The sequence below is a fragment of the Anopheles gambiae genome, chromosome 2 (genome assembly GCF_943734735.2).
Source record: "Anopheles gambiae chromosome 2, idAnoGambNW_F1_1, whole genome shotgun sequence".
NCBI lineage: Eukaryota > Metazoa > Arthropoda > Insecta > Diptera > Culicidae > Anopheles > Anopheles gambiae.
Window position 1 is genome coordinate 21,855,508 of NC_064601.1, and position 21,970 is coordinate 21,877,477.

The 21,970-nt window shown below is 48.7% G+C and overlaps 4 protein-coding genes across 5 annotated transcripts in view; 1 reads left to right on the forward strand and 3 right to left on the reverse strand.

Moving 5' to 3' along the window:
- Positions 1–930: 930 nt before the first annotated feature.
- LOC1273453 (aminopeptidase N-like) lies at positions 931–4,586 on the reverse strand. The gene is made up of 5 exons (XM_312430.6): positions 3,854–4,586; positions 3,490–3,784; positions 3,073–3,424; positions 1,706–2,960; positions 931–1,631 (listed from the first exon to the last, which is right to left on the reverse strand). Exons 1-5 carry the CDS (start codon positions 4,528–4,530, stop codon positions 1,037–1,039), a joined length of 3,174 nt encoding a protein of 1,057 aa, XP_312430.6. The 5' UTR covers positions 4,531–4,586; the 3' UTR covers positions 931–1,036.
- Positions 4,587–6,568: 1,982 nt separating this feature from the next.
- Positions 6,569–11,089, forward strand: LOC1273452 (actin-interacting protein 1). Its single transcript, XM_312429.6, has 5 exons — positions 6,569–6,929; positions 8,073–8,194; positions 8,283–9,692; positions 9,762–9,912; positions 9,986–11,089. Exons 1-5 carry the CDS (start codon positions 6,914–6,916, stop codon positions 10,096–10,098), a joined length of 1,812 nt encoding a protein of 603 aa, XP_312429.6. The 5' UTR covers positions 6,569–6,913; the 3' UTR covers positions 10,099–11,089.
- Positions 10,876–21,970, reverse strand: part of LOC1273451 (uncharacterized) — a 34,730-nt gene continuing 23,635 nt past the window's right edge. For both annotated transcript variants that reach the window (XM_061651003.1, XM_061651004.1), the window contains 7 exons: positions 21,100–21,642; positions 19,470–20,552; positions 18,914–19,044; positions 14,499–14,997; positions 13,649–14,422; positions 13,440–13,531; positions 10,876–13,363 (listed from right to left, as the gene is read on the reverse strand). In XM_061651003.1, coding sequence (XP_061506987.1) covers positions 12,377–13,363; positions 13,440–13,531; positions 13,649–14,422; positions 14,499–14,997; positions 18,914–19,044; positions 19,470–20,552; positions 21,100–21,223 — 3,690 coding nt within the window. In that variant the 5' untranslated portion in view covers positions 21,224–21,642 and the 3' untranslated portion in view covers positions 10,876–12,376. The remainder of the gene's footprint in view (positions 13,364–13,439; positions 13,532–13,648; positions 14,423–14,498; positions 14,998–18,913; positions 19,045–19,469; positions 20,553–21,099; positions 21,643–21,970) is intronic.
- On the reverse strand, positions 15,797–18,886 carry LOC5667445 (cilia- and flagella-associated protein 157). Its single transcript, XM_001688331.2, has one exon. The coding sequence runs from the start codon at positions 17,615–17,617 to the stop codon at positions 15,824–15,826; it is 1,794 nt and encodes a 597-aa protein (XP_001688383.2). The 5' UTR covers positions 17,618–18,886; the 3' UTR covers positions 15,797–15,823.

Here is a 21,970-nt window from a genome sequence, read left to right on the forward strand (position 1 = left end):
GGTAGCCAACCCCATAAGTGGTACAGAGGCAGGTCTTGACCGACAACGGTTGTTGAGCCAAAAAAGAAGATTGGGGTAGATACGTTTTTGCGCTTGGAAATCACAAACAACCATTACGCTAAGCAAGAAGATGGGAAAGAAGGTTGTGATCGAAAGCTGGAAGGAAATCTACATGTACGCATTCGAGCTGGGTATGTCATGCAGCAGGCTCCTGCGATAAACGATCAATCGCGAGATTGCTGAGCTGTACAGTGCGCACCAGACCGTAGGTCGATAGGTTACGACAACTATGCCATGCTATGGATGGATGCCGGACTCATACCATGAGGGTATTTAATAGTAACCCTGAGTTCGGCACAAGGCATAGTGGAGTTGAAGCAAGTCTTATCGGAGATGGAGTGTCTTCGAGGAAGGAAAACTGCGTCCAGGTGCCACAAATTCACTATACGACCCCTAAACGGGGTCTAAACGGCTCAAACTCTCAGCCGAAAAAGAATCTAAAGCTTTCCTCGCTTTGAGAGCTTTCTCATCTCTCTGAACTCTGTATAGAACTAGAAAGGCGATACGATTGTTTAAATACTAAACATCTATGAGATTCTATTAGCAAAGAAGCAAGTGAGAATTCAAAGATAATCGATGGTCGGCTGATAATCGTGTCTAATCACACCTAATCACATCTAATCACACAACCATCCTAACATATTGATTTTGTTCTGAAAGTTAGCAGGCTATGTAGACCATGATTAGATGAAGCTAGGTGAAACACATTGCAAGAATAGGACAGCAATATAAAGATGAGTTATAAAGCGCCATCTATTGAACAAACCAGTGAAGCTATGAAGCTTTCGTTTTCATTCATATAAGCTTAATCTCTGGCGCTAGGGATGGTTGAGCAGCGAACAAGCAAACATCAAATAAAACAATCGAACATAAGTTTGAATGTTAACTTTTATTTTGATTATATTTTTTTACACAATTAATGTTAACACTTCTTTTAAAAAAATCATCTCTCTCTTAAATCAAAACAGCATTCGTTCTAAAGTACTAAAGTTTCAAAACGATGATACGCTGCAAAAGCAAACATACCGAACAACATGAAAAAGCAATCGCACATATTTGCTCGTACAGCGTGATTCGAATGCAAATTGTCAGCCTCTGGCATAGAAGTTGTTGTTAAATTGACGAAAACGGCCGATGAGGTAGTCACATTTTCAGACGTACTGAAAGTATATACAGCCGATGTGGTTGGTACAGTTGCATTACTGGAAGTTGAAACGTAACTGTAGGTCGTAACGGTGGTCGAACTAGGGCTAGCAACAGTACTGGTAGTGGTTACTGGCGGTGGAGTTTGGTTTGTTGTCACAGTTGTTGAAGGTAATGCGTTTGTTGTAGGACGGTATTGCTCATCCAGCCAGGCAGTAATTTGTACACTTTTCTCTTCGATCCACTTCAAATTTTCGCTCGAGTATTCTAGGGCTTGCAACATATCCGATTCTCTTAAAAATCCCTTTTCATGAAGCTCTGCTGTTAACGTTTGGAATTTCGTTTGCATAGCTTCGCTTGTAATTTGTTGTGCCATGGTGCGAATGATTGAGTTTATTGCTCGGCCACCAAAGTTGCCCTTGTTGTAGCTGAAAGCGGGAGTGTTGGGAATATTAAGAAAAATGTTAAACTTAAATTTGATTTTTTCATGTATCATACTTACAGTTCGTTAACCCGTTCACTGTTCTCTCGCAGGAAATTCATCGCCATTTCCAGACCCAAAAGACTGTTCTTGAAGACCGCTATAAAAACTCTCTCTCGTTCTTGGTTAAAATAGGTGCTATTATCTGTATCTATTGTGCTTTGCAGGTATTTCGCTATCAATTCCGCGTTCTCCGCACAGCCAAGCGAGCGGATCAGTTCTGACCGATACAATTGATCTTGAGACTGTTGCATTTTGCGCCAAATGGAGTCAAACACAGTGGCTGCGGAATATCGCAATCCATTGCAGTAGATCGCTTCGCGCAGGTCAGGTTCAGCGTCTTTCGTAGGGTTTCCGGCTATCTCTGCTACCATTAATCGGGTACTGTTAATGCATGCCTCAGACCCCACTTTACAAGCCCAATTAATCACTATTTCACGTGTCATGCGTTGTGTTAGTGTGTCTTGCGGTTGTGTGACCATACCCATCTCCACGTAGCTTGGTTCGATAAACTCTGAGCAGTATTTGTGCCAATCGTCGTAGCTATCAGTGCCTCGCATAAGATTATCCAGCACTACAAGATTGCGATCAAGTGCTGCCCAGGGAAGGTAATCGTTTTCCTTGGAAAGATAGCGCAGCAACTGTAAAGGTATCGCATATGCAAGCTTCCCAGCACGTGCAATGTTTAATGCATCGTCTATTAGCTGGGCACGATTCGATTCGTGAATGATGGTACCGTTTTGTACCAGAGCTTTTACAATCAACTGCCACAGTTGATCATCATAGTTGACCCTATAATAACCTGTCTGCTGTTTGTTGAAAACGATCCAGCTATCACAAGTCCAGCTGTGATCTGCCGTTGGATTAATTACATGATATTTATCCACAATCCAACCTGTAGCCGTGGTATCGTCGAAATTTGGCTGAGTCTCCGTTGCGAAATTATATGGTATTATCCATGTTGAAGTTGCATTACTAGCATCTGTGCTTTTTAGCAAAAATCTTTCCTGTTCAATTCGTAACGAGCAGTTGTCATCGGAACGCGAGACGTGTACTATCGGATAGCCAGCCTGTTCTGTCCATGATTTTAAAAGCGACAAAGCATTAAACGGAGGATCCGTGGGCGGGATGGATGAAAACATTGTTTGTTGCATTGATTGTGCAAATTTTTCCGGCGTACCAGCTTGTAGCGCATTTACATGAAGAAAATTAACCATTGCCTGACGGAACGGCTCCTTCCCGAATGCGTGATAGAGCATGAGCAGGACAGCTCCACCTGAAAAAAGGCAGTAATTTAAAGTAGTATTAAAGAATCAGTTTTTAGATTGGTTCAGTGCCACTTAACCTTGAATAAGTAACTCAATAAGCAAACGATATTGGCAACTTACCCTTGTCGTATGCAATATCATCGAATATGTTGCTTATTTCAACCTGTGAATTGACATAAAAAGTCATGGGTCTAGTTGAACCGAGTGCATCAAGCTGAAACACATTGTGCGTTTTATCAACTGTATACATTTTCCCTATCGTTAGCTCAGGGAAAGCTATTTGTGCTGCTGTATATTCGAAAAATCGGGCAAATCCTTCCTTCATCCATAAGTAGCTCCACCATGCCGGCGATACATAGTTGCCAAAGTAATGATGACCGATTTCATGCCCAACAATGGAAGCTATTTTCTTCTTCTGCTTCATTGGTGAAGTATTTGGATCAAACATAAAGTTTTCCTCTTTGTATGTTATCTGAAAGATAAAGTTTTGTGAGATTTTTATCAAGGTTGCTATAAAATTTCTAATACAACTCATACCAATCCATAGTTTTCCATAGCTCCAGGAGAAAAGTCTGGTATTGCCACATGATAAAGTTTGGGCAATATATACGGTGTCTCCAAAAACTCTTCAAGATATTGCAGTATTTTAAAACCAGCTTCCAATATAAAATTAGCCACTGGAGTGGTCAACGCCGTTGCGCGAATGAAGGCCGATTGTGCGGTAAAATTTGGCAGTGATACTTCTTTGAAATCACTGACGATGATACCTAACAGGTAGGACGGCATTTTTGGAGTGTCGGGAAACGTGGTAATTGACATTCCTGCTAAAATGCTGCAATATTCGTTTACATTAGCCATTGTTCCATTTGTTTGCTTATCCACAATATGTAACTCTAATTACCTTTCCCGTACATCGATGGGTATAGTGTTGGAAAGGACAGAATAACTTTTACCATGAATGACACGCAGCGCTATTGGTGCTCTAATCCCCGGCTCATCATAGCAGGGAAACACATGCCTTGCATCCGTAGGCGAGAACTGAGTTGTTGCAAGCCATTGCACATTCCCATCGCTGTCGCTGTAGGAAGATCTATAGAACCCGCCATTGTCCTCTCGCAAAGTACCATTGTACTTAATTTCTAAGAAATAAGTCCCATTTAGCGGTTTAGGCGAGTGAACCGTCAGGAACTCGCGGGTGCTATCCAAAGTGAAGCTTAACTCATCGTCTAACAGTATATTTTCCCAACCATCCTGATCATTGTACCACAGTTTCACTCGCGTAATATTAATGCGACGATAGTTTAGTGTTACATTATCGGTATCCGCATCACCGGCTGTTTTCAATTGAATTGTCACTTTCCCTTCGAAACGAAATCGATCGTCACCGATCGTGCTATCGTGGATGCGAGTCGTTAGCTCAATATTATACCGGAGCGGGTACGTGTTGTTTGGTAAGCGATAGTTTAACTGCTCATCCTGTGCAGCAGAGTTTGTTAAAACACTTAATAGTAAGAAAAATTGTAAAAATAATTGTACAAATAAGCTTTTAGCACTTTGCCTTTCTTGCGGCCACCCCATCTTCTCTGATGAGTGATTAAATATGTACTGATTTCTCGGATTCAGTCAACGAACGAGTTGTCTGGTAACATCGCGGTTGTTATCATTTTATTAAGTTATCTTTGAGGTAAAAAATAGAAACAATCTCTCGCAGCAAGTGGCTGCGGCGAGGGTAGCCAGTAAAGAGTAACAATGGAATGTGTACTTTATCAGTGTTCACCATTGTTTGATGATCGGAGATAGTTCAATTACAGAGTAGTAATTGTTGTCAATCATATCGGAAACACTCCATATACAAACATATAAGCAATTAAAAACTGCTAAGTAATTGGTTTGTGATCTACATGAACAGAATCGTAAAGAAAGTGTTACTCATCTTTGCTTTAGTTAAAAAAAAACTAGATCGTAATTTTTTTTGGTGCTGCATTGATAGTGACCAATCAATATGACTGGTCTCACAATGAAGATTACAGAAAAATGCACTAATTAAACTGAAACATACAATCTAAAAAATATTATAAATACGTTTTATACTGAGAATTAAATGGTGAAACATCCACAGCGAATTTTACTTAAGCGCCACAGATTAAGCTGAAAGATCGGAAAATTGAATGTTTATACAATTTTTTTCGAGTTTTTTTTAAGGTTCACTGGATTGCTTAATATATGCCGCTTTTGACTTAATGTATTGTTGTCCTTTTAATGCAATGTATTTTGCCTTCCATCCACCGATCATTGCTTTAGTAGCCTCCTAACACTTCCAGCAAAAAATGGCCAATAATGGTCAAGAGGTCAAATACACGGGCATCAACGCAATCGAATATAATTGAATTCTTGCTTGATTCTGTGTTGGTGAATACACATTGAATTTTAGTATTTAAACAATAGTATCGCCGTTCTAGCGATGAATAATTTCTATGTGAAACCGTACAAAAGTACAGAAGGAAGGTGAAAGCTATCAAAGCAAGGAAAGCAACGCTCGTTGTCTATCTCACCAACAGGTGGCGCCGCAAGCATTTTGGCTATTTTTAAAATGCGCCAGCCGTTTATCGCCTGCTGAATGGAGTGTTCCCAAGCGCCACAGATTAAGCTTAAACGACTGGAAAATTGAATATCCATAGAAAAAAAATGAAAGCTCCACAGCTTCATTGGTTTGATCAATAGATGGCGTATTACAACTCATCATTATATTGCTATCCTTTTCTTGCAATGTGTTTCGACAAGTTTCATCTTATCATGACCTATATAGCCTTCTAACTTTCTGAGCAAAAATCTATATGAATGGTTGTGTGGTCAGATACGTGGGTATCAACACCAACGACTATAACTCAAATCTCACTTGCTTCAGTGCTGGTGATTTCCGTTGAAGTTTAGTATTTAAACAATCGTATCGCCGTTCTAGTTCTAGCGATGCATAACTTCAATGCGAAACCATACAACAGTACAGAGGAAATGAGAAAGCTCTCCTCCAAGCGATGAGGCTCAACTGGTTGGGGTATCCCACCAACAGAGAGCGCCACCAGCTTTTTTACTATTTTTAGAATGCATGAGTCGTTTGCCGTCTGCTAAACGAAGTCTTTCTATATTCCGTTTAGGTAGAGAACTTGAGTCGTTTAGAAGCCGTTTAGTGGTCGTTTAGTGGATTTGTGGCACTTGGGTACAATCTTTCCAATTGCACATCTAGTTTATGTAATTCTGAATTTGTTTTATAATTAACACTCATCCTTCATTCTCGCTTCCATAACTCATCTTTTCAATATACAGTGGAGCGCCGTTTATTCGGGCTCATCGGGACTCGACCTCACCCGGATATGCGAATAACTCGGATAATGAGTCAAATTATATATTTAATCGCGAATTCCTGAAGTTTAAAAATTTATATTATGTTTTGAAAAAAATCACACAATTTTTATAAACTTAATGTTTTTTCCCAAGTAGAATATTTTAAATTTTCCTGAATTTTAATGTTTTTGTTATGACTATGTGCTCTGCTAACCGTTTTTTTAAATATCCTCGTCAGAACGCAATGTCCCCTTTCTATCATTTCTCAACAGCACGAATAAACGGACAGCCGGATAAACGGCGCTCCACTGATAAAATTTTCCATATTCCAACCGGTTGCTGGCGAAACAATCTGGCCACTTTGGAACCAACGTTTGCAGAAACTCAAGCGCCATCTACCGCTTGCTCGACGCGTGTGTAGACCGCGCTTGAGCTGCTTGACGATTCGCGAACCGAAGTTTGACAGTCGGCACTCTTCTTTTCCTTATTAGTAGCTCCCATTGCTTGCCGTGCGGTGTACGTGTGTATGTACTGCTTGTGCCAACAACAACCAATTTCTCCGTGTGCAACAAATTCACGAACTATTTTAGCTGGAATAAATCCGTTTCACTGAACTGCAATCATGGCCTATTCGAATAGTGAGTATTCTTTCTAGAAACGGTAAAAAAAATCGCGTTTGTGTGCTAGCCTGCCTGTCTGTGCCCGTTGTTTTGTGAGTCATCCGGCAACCCTCTCCCGTCCGTGTCCGTTCCATAGGCGGACGAGCGTTTTGGAACGGCCGAACCGAACCGTCGTCCCCGCCGTGTGTGTGCGCGCCGGGAAAAGGTTGTTACCAAATAAGGAAATTATGTTCGTCACCGGGCGCTGTCCGTTTAGGGGAGGAGGGGGGGGCAAGTTGCCGGAAACGGGAGGACGTTGTATAGCCGTATAGCCATTTACGGGACTGCCTGTGACCCGCTACTTCTTTTGAAGGTGATAAAATAGGAAGAAAAAATAAAATTGCAAAATGGCAATTTTCGATCGCCCTTGCCACTCTCTCCACCCCGCCTCCCCCCTCCCCCCACTCCCTCTGTTTGTAGCGCGCTTATCGTGAACGGTCGCGGGAAGTGATGAGTAATCAACGGCATTTTAATCTCGTCGCATGAGACGGCAATGAACTCGGCAGTTTTTTTTCGGTCGGCCTTTTGTTGTGAAGCTCGCTTCGTTGCGTTTAGTTGAGGATATATTTGGGGCGACTAAAGCGTTAACTAATGCCACTTTTCCACCGCTGGTCTGTTAGTCGGTGAGGAAAAAAAGAAAAAAAAGAAGGAATGGAAAACCGGGCGGTGTTGAAGTTTTATAAATAAAACTCACACTGTCGACTCACACTCGCGCGCCGCCGGTGGTTGTTGCAGCACTCGAATGCACCCGCAACGAAATTGGGTGATGCACTCTCCGGCTTAAAAAATCGAACGGGAAGAGCGGGATTTAAACGAAATATTTACAATGTTGCGTTTCGGTAGAATTTCGAAGGTATGTTTTGGTTTGCACATTCGTACACAATCTGTTTATGGGGCCCCATCTTAACCGTGCTGCTACCCATAAACTGTGGCGGTGTCCATGGAAACGGGAATTTCACGGAGAGTGCCTCGTGTCTGTTGCTCGCAGACATACCACACCCCGCACGACCATTCATAGTGTGCAGCGAAGCATGCAGCGCGAAAGCAATCTTGTCTTACCTTCCGATTAAATATGCTTGATTTAATTTTCCTCCATCTCGCCCTGCGCATTTTACGAAACAGAGTTCATTTACGCAACGTTGCCGCGAACACAGCGAGGCCAACCGATCGTGCTGGGTGGTGATCCGAAGGGCAAGAACTTCCTCTACACCAACGGCCATTCGGTGATTATCCGCAACATCGATGTGAGTATACAAGGCGGCCCAATCAAACACAGCTGCACATCATTGCAATAATCGAATTTATTTCTCCCCCACCCCCTAACACCTGCAGAATCCGGAAATTGCGGACATCTACACGGAACACTCGTGCGCGGTGAACGTGGCCAAGTACTCGCCGAGCGGGTTCTACATCGCGTCCGGCGACGCGTCGGGCAAGATCCGCATCTGGGACACGGTAAATAAGGAGCACATACTGAAGAATGAGTTCCAGCCGATCGGGGGCCCGATCAAGGACATCTCCTGGTCGCCCGACAGCCAGCGGATCGTGATCGTGGGCGAGGGCCGGGAGCGGTTCGGGCACGTGTTTATGGCGGAAACGGGCACCTCGGTGGGCGAAATTTCGGGCCAATCGAAGCCGATCAATTCGTGCGATTTCCGGCCGGCCCGCCCGTTCCGTATCATCACCGGCAGCGAGGACAACACGATCGGCGTGTTCGAGGGACCGCCGTTCAAGTTCAAGATGACCAAGCAGGACCACACCCGGTTCGTGCAGGCGGTACGCTACTCGCCGAGCGGCCACCTCTTCGCTTCGGCCGGGTTCGATGGCAAGGTGTTCATCTACGACGGTACCACGTCCGAGCTGGTCGGTGAGGTGGGCTCGCCGGCGCACAGTGGCGGTGTGTACGGGGTCGCCTGGAAGCCGGACGGTACGCAGCTGCTGACCTGCTCGGGCGACAAATCCTGCCGGCTGTGGGACGTGGCGACGCGCACGCTCATCAGCGAGTTCCCGATGGGCAGCACGGTCGACGATCAGCAGGTGTCGTGTCTGTGGCAGGGCGACCACATCCTGTCCGTGTCGCTGTCCGGGTTCATCAACTACCTCGATGTGAACAATCCCACCAAACCGCTGCGCATCGTGAAGGGCCACAACAAGCCGATCACGGTGCTGACGCTGAGCGACGATCGCAGCACGATCTACACTGGCAGCCACGATGGGGCGGTGACGAACTGGAACTCGGGCAGCGGTACGAATGATCGGGTGGCGGGCATCGGGCACGGCAATCAGATCAACGATATAAGGGCGGCGGGCGATTTCGTGTACACGGCCGGCATCGATGACTCGATCAAGCAGATCAGCGTGGAAGGCAACACGTACACCGGGGTGGAGGCGAAGCTGGCCTGTCAGCCGCGCGGTATGGACATACTGAAGGAGAGCAACACGGTTGTGGTGGGGTGCGTGAAGGACATTACCGTGCTGCAGGACAGCCGGAAGGTGTCGGCGCTGCCGATTAGCTACGAGTCGAGCAGCGTTAGCATCAACCCGGAAACGATGGACGTGGCGGTGGGCGGTGACGATAGCAAGGTGCACATTTACACGCTGAGCGGTGGCCAGCTGACGCACAAGCTCGACCTAGAGCATCTTGGGCCAGTGACGGATGTGCGCTACTCGCCCGACAACAAGCTGCTGGTGGCGTCCGATGCCAACAGGAAGGTGATCCTGTACAGTGTGGCGGATTATAAGGTAGGGAGATTGTGGGCGTTCAAAACAACTCAATGAGATGTGCTAATGACTTTTATTTCCTTGTTACAGCCACCGCACAACAAGGAATGGGGCTTCCACAACGCACGGGTGAACTGTGTCGCCTTCTCGCCCAACTCGGAGCTCGTCGCTAGCGGTTCGCTCGATACGACCATCATCATTTGGTTCGTGAACAGCCCCGCCAAGCATACGATCATCAAGAGTACGTATTTCATTCGCTTAGTGGTTAAATAACCAATTTAAAAATTGTTCTAATCCATTTTTCCGCCCTTCAGACGCCCATCCACAGTCGCAAATTACGGGCCTTGTTTGGCTGGACAACGAAACGCTCATCTCGACCGGACAGGACTGCAACACGAAGGTTTGGAACATCGAGAATGTCGCATAAACCAAAAAAGATACCTCTTCCCCCCTCATCCCCTAATCCCCCTACCCTACGTGGGGGAGGGCACACACATTTGCACATGCTAAAGAAGGGGAAAAGGATAAACATTGATAAGAATGCTACGGTGGAACGTTGTTGCTTGCACCTTCCTGCCCGTGTTGAGTTCTTTCCTCTTCTTCCTTATTTATTTGTGTAGCATTTTTCCCCCTCTTGTTACCTAACGATGGGTTCGAAGGAATGAACAACTCAACCGTATTTTTGGTAAAATGGCTTACAAGCCGACCCTGGAGTGTGTTTGTGTGAGTTTAGTATTTGTGTTCCTTTTGCGTATTATTTTGCTCCCATCTCTTGTTTTGAGTTGTATTAATGCTGAATGTATAAGCCTGCCTTTCCTGCCTAGTATTGCCAATGGGTTAGAGTGAAGTGAAAACAATTGGACGACAAAAGCGAGCCTAATGAGGGAGCCCCTATGGACACCTATTCTTTCAGTTAGAGTCCCGGAACTCGATCCTTTATTTTGTGTGAAATTATCTGTTGAATTCACTGCAGTTTTTTTGTCGTAATTTTGTGCCTTCCTCTCCTCTGTCGATAAAGTGTTTCTTTCCCTCAAAGGCTCCCTTGTGCGAGCGAATCAAACCAATCAAACCAAAACCTTCGGTACATGCAGGGCATGCAGAGAGTGGCGCATCAAGGCTTCAATAGCGAATGGGGGGAAGAAGCCGCAGAGTGCAGTGACATTGCATTTAATTTATTATCTTCATTTTGTTGTACTAAAAAAGCAAAAAAAAAAAAAACACACCGAAGAGCTCGCTTCTTTTGCGCAACCATATACCTTCCCTTTACGGTGGCGATAGGACGATACGGTTTTTGATTTAGATGATTTGCCCCTACAGCAACAGCAACAGCAACAAACAAAAACATGAACCTTGTCTACATATACACGTAATTTTTTATAAGCGAATAAAAACGGAGTTTTTTTTCAATGTAAATTAAACCCATCGCCTTTCACTGAATAAGCAAACAACCCGAAAGAAGCTGACGAAATGTTTGTTCCCGTTTTTTTTTTCGTCTTTATTTCTAATCTTTCAATACAAAATTGCCAAACGAATAGTGTTTTTTTCCTTCTTCTGCTGCTTCTGCTGCACTTTGGATAACGAATAACGCAACGCAACGGTTTCTTTTTGCTAGGGGGTGTGTAATTTCCTGTCCCATATACATATACATTCAATATGCGCGTGTTACACAGAAGTGTCACAATTTTTGATTGATTCCCAAAGTGTGTTGTGTTGATTTTCCATTGTAATTATGGGTTTTTCCGCTTGCCAGACGATGTGTTTCTCTAAAACTTAGCCACTAAAATAATGCACTACGTCCGAAAAGCAACGGAAAAGAGGCGGCGATGACCCCCCACTATACATGGAACGTTCATAGCTTAACGCACACACATATGAGGGTGTCTTATATTTATATCCTAAAGAGCGTATATACGTGTCAATTAAGCGCATCGAAAGTAAGCTTTAAGAGATTGCAAAAGGTTCTGATCCTTGTTCTTCTTTTGGGGGTTTTTCTTAATAATTTCTTTTGATTAAATAAGTTCCTCTTTTAATGGTTCGCTCCCCTTAAATATGTCCATCGCTAAAATGCCTAGAAGAAGATGCCTTTTTTACAGTGCGCCATCGCTAGCGCGTAAAGCCAACCACCAAACAGTCCAAAGATGGCGCTTCAGATTCTCTGGAGCAGACTGGTCCGTACGACCGCGGGCAGTACTAACTCTACCTATTTACATCTTTCATCAGTCTCTCTCGATACAAATACACACAGTGTTACTACTACACTACACGATTACACGGGTCCTTAAGAGCGTGTCCGCTAACGGAAGGAAGGAGCCGCAGGTTCTTACACCGGGAGGAGGACAGTAACTCGCTATGTTTGTTCGTCTATAAACAAGCTGGGAAATGATGGGCTGTGTGTAAAACCTACATTACAACTAAAAGGTAAACAGTACACAACATCCAAACTTCCTTTTGTCTGTTGCACTGTTGTCTGACTAGAATTGGAATACACAACGTGTTTTTTGTTGAAGCGGGATGATGGCAATGTCTCACTATAGTTCTGTTGGATATGGGTTCCAGAGATATATCGTAAGTTATTAGTTGTACTTTTGCAATTCCGGCGTGTTCATATGTTTGACGTTGAAAACGGGGTTTGTTTCACTGCTGTATGGGAGTTGGACATACGCGAGGAGAGCTTCGCCACCAACGTGTTGACATCCGACTGTCCACTACTGTACGATCTTTTCACCGTCTCCAAGTAAAATAGCCGCCCCTGTGGTGGTTTGATATTTCCCGTTGGTGTTGGCGTCCGTCCCCAGCGATACCTGCTGCTTTGCTGCACTCGCCGACACAAGGATGGTTCCTCCCTTGGGACGATCGACATCGAACCCTCCCGACAGCATTTCGTCTCCATTTTTCTCCTCCTCCTCCTCCTCCTCCTCTTCCTCTTCGTCAGCCTCATCGTCGGCGAAGGCTATGTCGGCCATTTCATAGAAATCGCTAATCTGCTTATTGTCCACCGGCGACTTGGTGAAGGACGTTTCCTTCTCCCGCTCCTCCGTCGACTCGTCCGACGAGCTTTTGCGGACGGACGAGCCCGACCCGTTATCACCGGCGGATCCGCTACCGCCACTCCGCCGCACCAGTATCAGCTCGTGCAGCTTTCTGCGCTTTTGCCGTTCCGCTGGTGCCTTCCCGTCCGTAGACACACCGCCGTCACTTTCCGAGCAGATGTCGCTTTTGGAGATACTGCTCGAAACGATCACATAATCGTTACGCTTCTGCGCTGCCAGCTGACGGATGAGTTCCTCGCTTGGTGTCACGCTGTCACTGCGCGACTCGGTGCACCCACCGTTGCGCTCCTCACGGGCACGGTTGGCGAGCTCCGTCAGCTCGTCATCATCATCGTCGGAGGGTCTGTGGTCCTCATTCTCCGAACCATCGTCAAGCGGCGGTATCCAGACGAGAAAGGCCGGATCCATCCCGAGATAGGAACCGGGAGCGGCACCCGCATTGATCACATTGTAGTCGTAGTAGTCTAGCTCCATGTCCTGCTCGGACGGTGCGCCGAGCGAGTAGTCCGAACCGGCCAGCAACTTCTGGAGGTTGCGCTTTTCCTTGCTTTCCTTTGCGTTGCGCGCCCGCACGGAGGTGCCAGTGTTGCGCCGTGCCAGGGGGCTGCGTATACTCGGGTCTAGCGGAGGAGAGCAACATTCCTGCGTAAAGGAGTTTCACATGATTAAAGTACAGTGAAGTGAAGTGAGACAGAAAAGCATATAAGGCAACACCTACTGCATCCGAGGGACTGACGTTGGTCAGTGTGGCCGTACTGGTGCTGGACGTTGCCATCAAGCAGGTAGCACTCTTTACGAGTTGATCTCCAGCTGTAAAGACAAAATCGGAGTTTACGAAATTGTTCAACAAAACTCGAACTTCTCACTCGAACGCAACAAAAGGTGGAAATAATACGTTAACTTAACGTGCATGTCCTGTTCGCTTACTTCTCAGCTTTTCGATGTTCGCTTTGTTGCTCTTCCCACCCACCAGAGGCGTGTTTTCCCGATTTAACGACGAGTACGCGGAACTGATCGTTGTCGATCGTTCATCGTCCGTGTCTTGCGCTTCCTTGTCCGGTGACAGCCGCTCCAGAGATGGAACCATCTCTTCACCCTTCGGTTTGTTGAGATCGTTTAGACTTTGCAGTGGCGTCTCTTCATCGCCCGCCTCTCCCCGATCGTGTGGCTCACGATCCTCGCCATCCGTCGGTATGCTGCGATCCTGCAGCTCTAGCACGATCTCGGTACTACCGTCCGATCGGACCGTCTCCGACTGACTGTTCGCAGACTCCAGTGCGTACTCCACACTTTCCCGGAAGCGTTCGTGCCGGATGGTGGTCGTCACCCGGGGCCGCAACTTCACGTACGATACAATCTCCGAGATCAGTGTGGTCGTCGAGACGGCCCGGGATCGGGGCTGCATTGGACCGCCACCACCGGACTGATCGACCGATTGGTTCGAGCCGAACAGTGTGTGGGCGGGCGAGTCGGCCGCCTCCATCCGGCTGGTGGCGAGCTCGTACTTCCTGTAGCGGAAGATGTACTGCACCACGAGCAGAAAGCTGACGAACACGATGAAGCAGATGAAGGCGATCGCACACACGTGCGCGATCGTAAAGCTGGTGTAGCTTTGCAGGCTGGCCACGATCGGCATGATCACCTTGCTAGCGATCGTCGTACTGTTACCGGTCGGATGAAGTGACACTGCAGGATCTAATTCTGTTTTAGATAGAGCACCAAAATTGAAGTAAATCAGATCGTTCTACGCTTCAAATGCTCCCCCCATTGTACTTACTGATTTGTTCGGCTTGGCCCAGAAACCCTGCATTGCAGGATTCGTCGTACTGTTCGCTCTTGCGGGAGAAAAACTCCACCAGCAGCATATTTCCCGTCGCTTCCGCCATCGCGCTTGCCGTTTCCGGTGCCGTCCGATCCGCTCCGAACTGCAGCAACAGCTCGTCGGCAACCGAATCCCCGTCGCGTATCTTCAGCCACTGGCCGTCACACGGGAACTTCTGGAAATCGATCGACATCCGCACCCGACAACCTTCGTCGCCCTTGATAAGCCAAAGACTCCGGTCGGGACAGCTGTGCGAGGAGGACCCGAGGAGTCGCTTCGGCTTCACCATCCCGAGATGGATGACGCAGCCACACCGGCAGCCGGGTCCAATCTCCGTATTGACGTCCTCGATCTCGAGCGGCAGATTGATGCCACCGATGGCAGGGCTGAACATACACTCCCAGGAATCGCCGGCCGTGTCCAACCCGCAGCGCTCCGTCTGCACCGAAGCACCCTGTGGGAAGACAGTGAGAAACAGGGTGTATTGAAGTGCAACAGGGTACAGTAGGCACTGGGCAATTCCAGTTATACAAATTCTAGAAAGGGATAAAAGGGTATTTCCTGGCTACTTCGATGAAGCTAAATTTTTATGGTGAATTCGGTCAGACAACTGCATTGATTCCAGACTCTGGACAGATGCGCGATTATTTCCTTGAACGAGGCAGATCCAGATTGTTGTCAGAGTTGAGATGGGAATCAATTCCAGGATCTGTATGAATTCTATATGAAGTCCAGTACTAATCTCGTTTCAAGCTCATATCCTGGACCGGTATGGGTTCAGGATCATTTCAATGGCCGGTGTGGAGTTCTAGGATTGATATGGGATCTGGTACACGTTCCAGGACCTGTTCCACAACTGAGTTGGGTTCAGGATTTGTTCCACAATCGATATAGGTTCAACATCAGTCCCAAGACTGGTATGGAATCATAATCATTTCCAAGACCGTTATGAGGTCTGGCTCGTTTAGTTCCAGGACCAACGTAGGTTCAGAACCAATTCTAAGACCTGTAAGTTCCATGACTCGTATGGGATCTGTAGGATATGGTTGTGGGATCAGTTCAAGGACCGATAATAGGTCCAAAACCATTTCTCTCGATGAGCTCCCTGGATTCAAGAGGCACCTGCAAATTATCTTTAAACAACCTTTGCACGCATCCTGGAGTTGACATTATGACCATGACATTATAAAGCGTATCCCCCTGTAAACGGGCCAAATCAAACTATTGGAAAGAAAAATGGGAAACACACAAACTGTTGGACACACAAATGTGCTTTATTCTCAATCCGAATCACTCTTCGATCCAGCAAACTCGATCGTTTCATCCTCGATCGATTCCGGTGCGTCTACGATGATGCCGTCCTTATCATGCCCCTCCATGCCGGCACCTTGGAGCAGCTGCTGGCTTGCCTCGTCATCTCCAAACTCCCCATCGTCCTCCTCGTCCTCGCGGTCGTCGTCACCGTGCTGATCCTTTCTCTTCCGCTCCTTATCCTCCTCTTCATCCTCGTCTTCTTCCTCCCCGCTTACCCCCTCCCCTTCTTCCTCTTCCTGTTCCTCAAGCGATTCGTTCGAACCCAAAAACACCAGCCGCGAACCACTGACCACATCGATGATCGCTGCCTCATCCTCACTCGCCCCGACGAGCGTCGTTTTGCTAGCCCCGTCCATCCGTTCTCCTTCACCCACCGATGATGCCGTCGTGCTGGAGCTGATAATGGCCGATTCGCTTACTTCCTCTCCCCCATCCGCCTGTGTCTTGCGCAGAATGGTGTCCATCGTTTCGCGCGGTATAACACCGAGATCGCCCTGGTCGTACACCTCCGCCAGCGAGGCGACAATCGTTTCGACCGACTGGTCCGCCCGCGACTGCATCTCCAGCTCGTTCAGCGTGCTGAGCAGATCGGCAATCAGCCGCTTGCGCTTGATCTCCTGGTACGGCAGGTCGGAATCGGCATCCTCCTCGCCCTTGAACGCCGACCGTACCGTGTAGCGCACCGTCTTCAGAATGTCCGCGATACGCTCGAACTCCTTCCGGTGGTGGTCGGACTCGGTGCGCAGCGCCTGCCGATCGGAGTTGATGTAGTGCACGTACTGCTCCAGCACGCGCACCTTCTGCCGCAGCTGGTTGTAGTCCTTCCGGGTGGTGCGGTTCTCATCCTCCAGCTCTTCCGCCCGCAGCCGGAACGCGTTCAGCTCGCCGTTCTTGTGCAGCACCGTTTCGAACTGGCCGGTGAGCTGCTTGATCGTTTCCAGCCGCTCCTGGCAGGTCTGCATCAGCCGCTGCTTCTCCACCACATCGATCTCGGCCTGGTTGCGCAGCTCCGTGTTCTGCTTGCGCAGCTCCGCAAACTGCTTCTGCATCCGCTCCTGCGTGTAGATCATCCGGTCCATCTCGTTGTTTAGCGCAATGTTTTCCCGCACCAGCCGCTGCGTGTGCGCTGCGACCCGGATCTCCGACGACTTGGTAAACTCGGTCGACAGCTGCAGCAGCTTGTTCTCCACGTCCTTGCGCAGCCGGTCCTTGTCCAGTATGACTTTTCGCTCCATCTCGTACAGCGTCGACTTGTGGCGCTTGTTCTGCTCCTTCAGCTCGCTGTCCTGCGCATCAAACTTGGCCATCAGCTCGTCCCGCTGCTGCCGGAACTCTTCCATCGAGTTCAGCTTGCCCGTCAGCAGCTTAATCTCGGACGTGAGCTGCTCGTGCATCGCCTTGTACTTCCCGTCCAGTGCGCTGATCTGCTTGCGGCACTCTTCATTCTCCTGGTCCCGAACCTTCGACAGCTCGCTCAGCTTGTCCTCCAGCTCCACGATGGTGCCCACCTTTTCCTGCAGCGTCCGGTCGAGGTAGGCCGTGACGTCCGCCCGGTCCTCCTCGATCTGTTTGAGTCGGCTTTCCAGGTCCTCGTTGCGCTCCTCAATCTTGACATTGTGCGTCCGGAGGCGGGCCAACTTTTGGTTCAGATCGTTGATGGTAATTTCGTAAAACTGCCGATCGACCGCACTCAGCCCATCGACGGGCTGTATCTCCGGGACAGCCTTTTTGGGCTTTTTCGGCTTCTTTTCCTTCGGCATTGTTGCGGCAAGCCCCCGGCACTAGGAATTTAAACAAAACACTCGACACACGCGAACGTTCTAAACTGAAGTGAGGGCACCGTTCGGTAGCGCTGTTTTGCACCTTCTCTACTGGTACGGTTACCCCTGGCAACGAGTGTCGCTGCCGTATCGATTAAACTGCACCGGTATCTAAGCTGGTGGATAGCAGGCCATTCCCATCGGCACGCGAACGGGCAGGCAAAGAACCGCGTCCAGGGCAGTACCATTTTAATCGAGGAAAACGGGAACTGTTCGAAAGGTTGTGCGTAAGAGGCGCTGAAGCGGTGGAAATTGATTGCCGACACATACGAGGGTCCCAGACAGCTGAAGTTTATGTGCATATCTACATGAAAAACCATGCAGTCTGGATCCGTTTCCTTCGCAACGGCTTCATGGAAGCACACACCCACACACGCAAGGCTTCGTCGATTCGTGTTCTAGTGTGTACCACCAACCGTGGCAGACATTCCGACAAAACCTTGATGTACATCTCGATGGTAGTACGGAAGAGGGTGTGGAGGTATGTATAGAGGAGTGTATGTTGGTGTTTGAAAGCTTCACGCGCGACTTTAAGCCATGTTTATATTCCTTTCCAGTAAAAAGTTCGAGCTGTTTAGTAGTGGCCTCGTGCAATCGTGGCCCCCTTCTGTTCCTGTCGAAGGTACTGCAAAGGACGGCATCCAAGCAGGCAGCTTGCTTAAGTAATTCCAACTTCTACTGGAATCCATTTTATGACCACTCCCCGTTTCGTGGTAGGGGAGAAGGAGTATCCATTAGGGGGCCTCAGTACGCTCTAGCGGGGCGAGAGTACACTTCGCCAGTGAAGCTCAGAATCAGGGAGAACAGGCCCTGAGGGGAGCAAATTAAATGGCCGTGGTGCAGTGTTGCGGGAGGTTCGTTCCACCGTTCCCTCAATTACCGTTACACGTGTTGCAGTCAATTCGAAAAGAAGGTGTATTAGTGTGTGGGTGTGTGTGTGTGTGTGTGTTGGGTTGGCTTGGGTGCAAATTATAATGCCGCGCCCTTTCTTTCCCTTCCACCATGCTAAAACATGTTGCATGCTGTTCGGGTACTGGCGGTGAGCCAAAGAAACCCTGGGACATTCATCGTCCCTTCCACCAGGGAAAAAATCAATACCTGCAGCTGTGGCAGAAAGAGTGGTGGATAGAGTTTTCAAACCCGTGGAAAACAAACCAACCACCGTTTGGTCTGCCGGACATGACCCACGGACCCAGCGGCGGGCCCCATGTTGGGTAATTTAAGGGGTGTACTTACCTCGCAAAACTTTGCCCCGTACCGCGGTGGCGGCGAGTCACAAAATCGATAGCGATTTCTAATGCCACCCCGGCAGGTCGTCGAACAGTGCGTCCAGTTGCTCCACGGGCCCCAACCGCCGGAATCGGATGCTATTAAATCGCCAGAAAACGAAGAGGAAATAAAAACATGGAAAAAGAGATGTTAATACCCCAGAAGTACACCAAAAAGAGGAAGAGGATTGGAGCACGGTACAAGTACGAGCCCGAAGCTGGAAACGATTCAATCAAAATTAGATTAATTCATCCGTCACTCATTTTCGACAGCATCGACCCGCGCTCGGTGGACACTTTGGGCGGTCGATTAAAATTTAATTTCGGAAAAAACGGGGCAAGAAACAAAAAAAGGCGAACGGATGAAGGAAAACATAATCCACCGTCGTCATAATGATCAACCAAACTCGGTAATCGTTTGCCTTCTGGCAGCTGGCACTGGTACAGTGAATGGTGTTGGTGGGAGAGTAAGTCACTTAATCCCTTAGAGCTTTGTCGCCTTCCCCCTTGTCCCGCACACTCACCTGACACCGGTAGCGTCGGTACGCAGTCCATCCGGATGTCGGCGACCGCGCCCGATATCGCCTGACTCACGTACACGAAGCAGTACTCGACGAACTTCTCGTAGAACAGGTCGCACTCGAAGTACAGCGAGTGCTGGCCCTTGCTAACCCGCTGCTCGGCAATGTAGTGCAGCGAGGTCGGTGGCGCCAGGGACAGTACGTCGGCCCGCAGCTTCGCGTACACCCGGACCCGGTCGGCCTGGTTGAGGATGCAGGCCGGATACTGGAACAGCACCCGTATGCCGGGCCCGTGCGGATCGCACGGGAAGATGCTGCGCGTGTGCACGGTAAAGACGTACTGCTTGCTCCAGTCCGTTTGCAGTAGGGCGCGGGCCTGCAGCAGTGACGCCATCGTTGGATCGGCCAGCACACCGGGCCGTGGTTTCAGATGCAGCGCGTAGAATCCGGCCAGCCCGAACAGATCGCACCGAAAGTTGATCGTGCGGGAGCGCGGCAGTCCCCGCACCTGCTCGGTGTAGAGGACCTGCGCCCGGGAGAAGGGTTGCGAGCCGTTACCGTGCACCGTGCAGGATTCGACCGATTTGCCACAGTAGAACAGCTCCAGCCAAAGCTCGGGCAGATCGAGCGTATCGGCACCGTGCGCTGGGAGTTGACAGTGTGCCTGCGGGAACTCGAGCAAACCTTGTATCGGCTGCTCGGGGTAGGTTTCGGTACGGTTCGGCACGATCGCTAGCCGGACCGGGGGCCAGCTAACGTTCAGCGGCTGCCGCAACCGTTCGTCCATCTGGTGGCTGGCGTTTTCCTCGAGCACGGCCAGCTCGTAGTGGCCGCCGTGCAGGAAGTGGTAGCACGGTACCTTGATCTGCGTCACGTTGTGGTTCGCGTCGACCCGGAGATCGAGCGTGGTGGCCACGGTTCCGGTTCCACTGCCCGGCAGGTGGCGCGATATTTCCAGCCGCAACCGTTCGACCGTGGCCAGCTCGAGCGGATCGGCATGCAGCTGCACGTCCAGGTCGTCTCCGAGGGCGGTGTACGAGGCCGGCAGCACCAGTCTGCCTTTGCGCAGTCCACCAACAAACAGGGCTGTACGGAGGGGGGATGGTGAAAGGAAAAAAAGGAGGTCAACAACGAGAAAAAAAAACCTTGGTGTTTGTTAAACCGCATGCACACATGCAAAAAAACAAACGCCCCTTTTTGGACAACGATACACAAAGGGAATGTTTAAATAGGGACAAGGCTCTGCCATTTGTGTGTGTGTATGTTTGGTACTTTTTTTGCCAGTACTCTTGAGGGACAGCAACACATTTCCACATCTGACACCATCCGTCCATGGACATGCTTGGGGCGTTGGTGGCTGGGAGCGTGTGTTGTGATAAATCAAAACTATATGGCTCGCCTACGATGGAACAGAGCTCTGGGTTGTGCTAGCGTGTCTTTTTTCCCACTGTCCGTGTGTCCATCCACGTGGAACCGTCCATCACGGCTCCCTCCTGTCCTACCTCCCCACCCCACTGTGGTAAAGTTTTAAATTACGAGTAGAACAATGGCGTAAAAAGGGGGTTATCTCGACCGTTTCATGCCATTCCGCGTCCCGGTTCCATAAATCCAACCGTCCTGCCCTTCTACTTACCATTGTGCAGCAAAACGAGCAGAATATTTATGTAGAGGAATGTTCCGGATGCAGTAGAGCCGGGCGTCCGGCGCCTACCGGGCCACCAACCGGCAACCGGTTGGCCCAGAACTGTACGCTGCATAGTGGCTGCGAGGCTCCACCACTGCTACAGCAACTACTACTACTACCACCACTACTTCCCTCGTCCACTGGGTGGTATGGCCAGCACATGGGGCCTGCCGCTCGGCACAGGAAGGAAGGTGCCCGGAATGTTCATCCTACATTCTCGTCCGCTTTGTCCGGGTCTCGTTCGCTTTTGGTGCTGCAGGGAGCCTTGCTCCCGGGGGAGAGCCCAACCGGCTGTTTCGTTTCCTGAATGGCAGCCAGCTACTTCCTGCAATAGCGCCCGCGTGTGTGTGTGTGAGTGTGTGCGCTGTCCCCCGGCGAGGGAATTCTTTCCCGGGTGGACACAAAGGCAGTGTGTGGGTACACGACGCACGATGAGACCTCCTGATAAGGCACAGATTTCGACGACAAATCCTCGACAAAACGATGCTGATGCTGGATAAAAGAGGTGCAAAGAGAGGGAGAGAGAAAGAGAGAAAAAAAGCTTCAGTTAAATTGAAATCCAAGTGTGATGTGGGAATGTGATTGTGGAATTAGCAATAACCCTTAAATGGGTGAGAAAGCCGAGACATAATTGCTCTTGGGAGGCATTTTTTTTGTTTTTATTCATTATTTGCATTTTTAGGTAGGATGATTTTTGAATGATTGATAACAATGGTAAATAATTCCAAAACAAAGGCTGTTTTTCTGTTCGAGTTGTGTATAGTCAAAGAAGCTTCCCTTCAACAAATATCCTTTAGTGGCCGGCGGAAGCTATTCAAAA

Excerpts from the sequence above, each read along its gene's own strand:
- LOC1273452 (XM_312429.6), top strand. Across the intron at positions 9,693-9,761 it reads ACAGTGTGGCGGATTATAAG|CCACCGCACAACAAGGAATG; the intron begins GTAGGGAGATTG and ends TCCTTGTTACAG. Across the intron at positions 9,913-9,985 it reads CAAGCATACGATCATCAAGA|ACGCCCATCCACAGTCGCAA; the intron begins GTACGTATTTCA and ends TCCGCCCTTCAG.
- LOC5667445 (XM_001688331.2), bottom strand. The coding sequence starts at position 17,617 with ATGCCGAAGGAAAAGAAGCCGAAAAAGCCCAAAAAGGCTGTCCCGGAG.
- LOC1273453 (XM_312430.6), bottom strand. The coding sequence starts at position 4,530 with ATGGGGTGGCCGCAAGAAAGGCAAAGTGCTAAAAGCTTATTTGTACAA. Across the intron at positions 2,961-3,072 it reads TGATATTGCATACGACAAGG|GTGGAGCTGTCCTGCTCATG; the intron begins GTAAGTTGCCAA and ends GCCTTTTTTCAG. Across the intron at positions 1,632-1,705 it reads AGTGAACGGGTTAACGAACT|CTACAACAAGGGCAACTTTG; the intron begins GTAAGTATGATA and ends TCCCGCTTTCAG.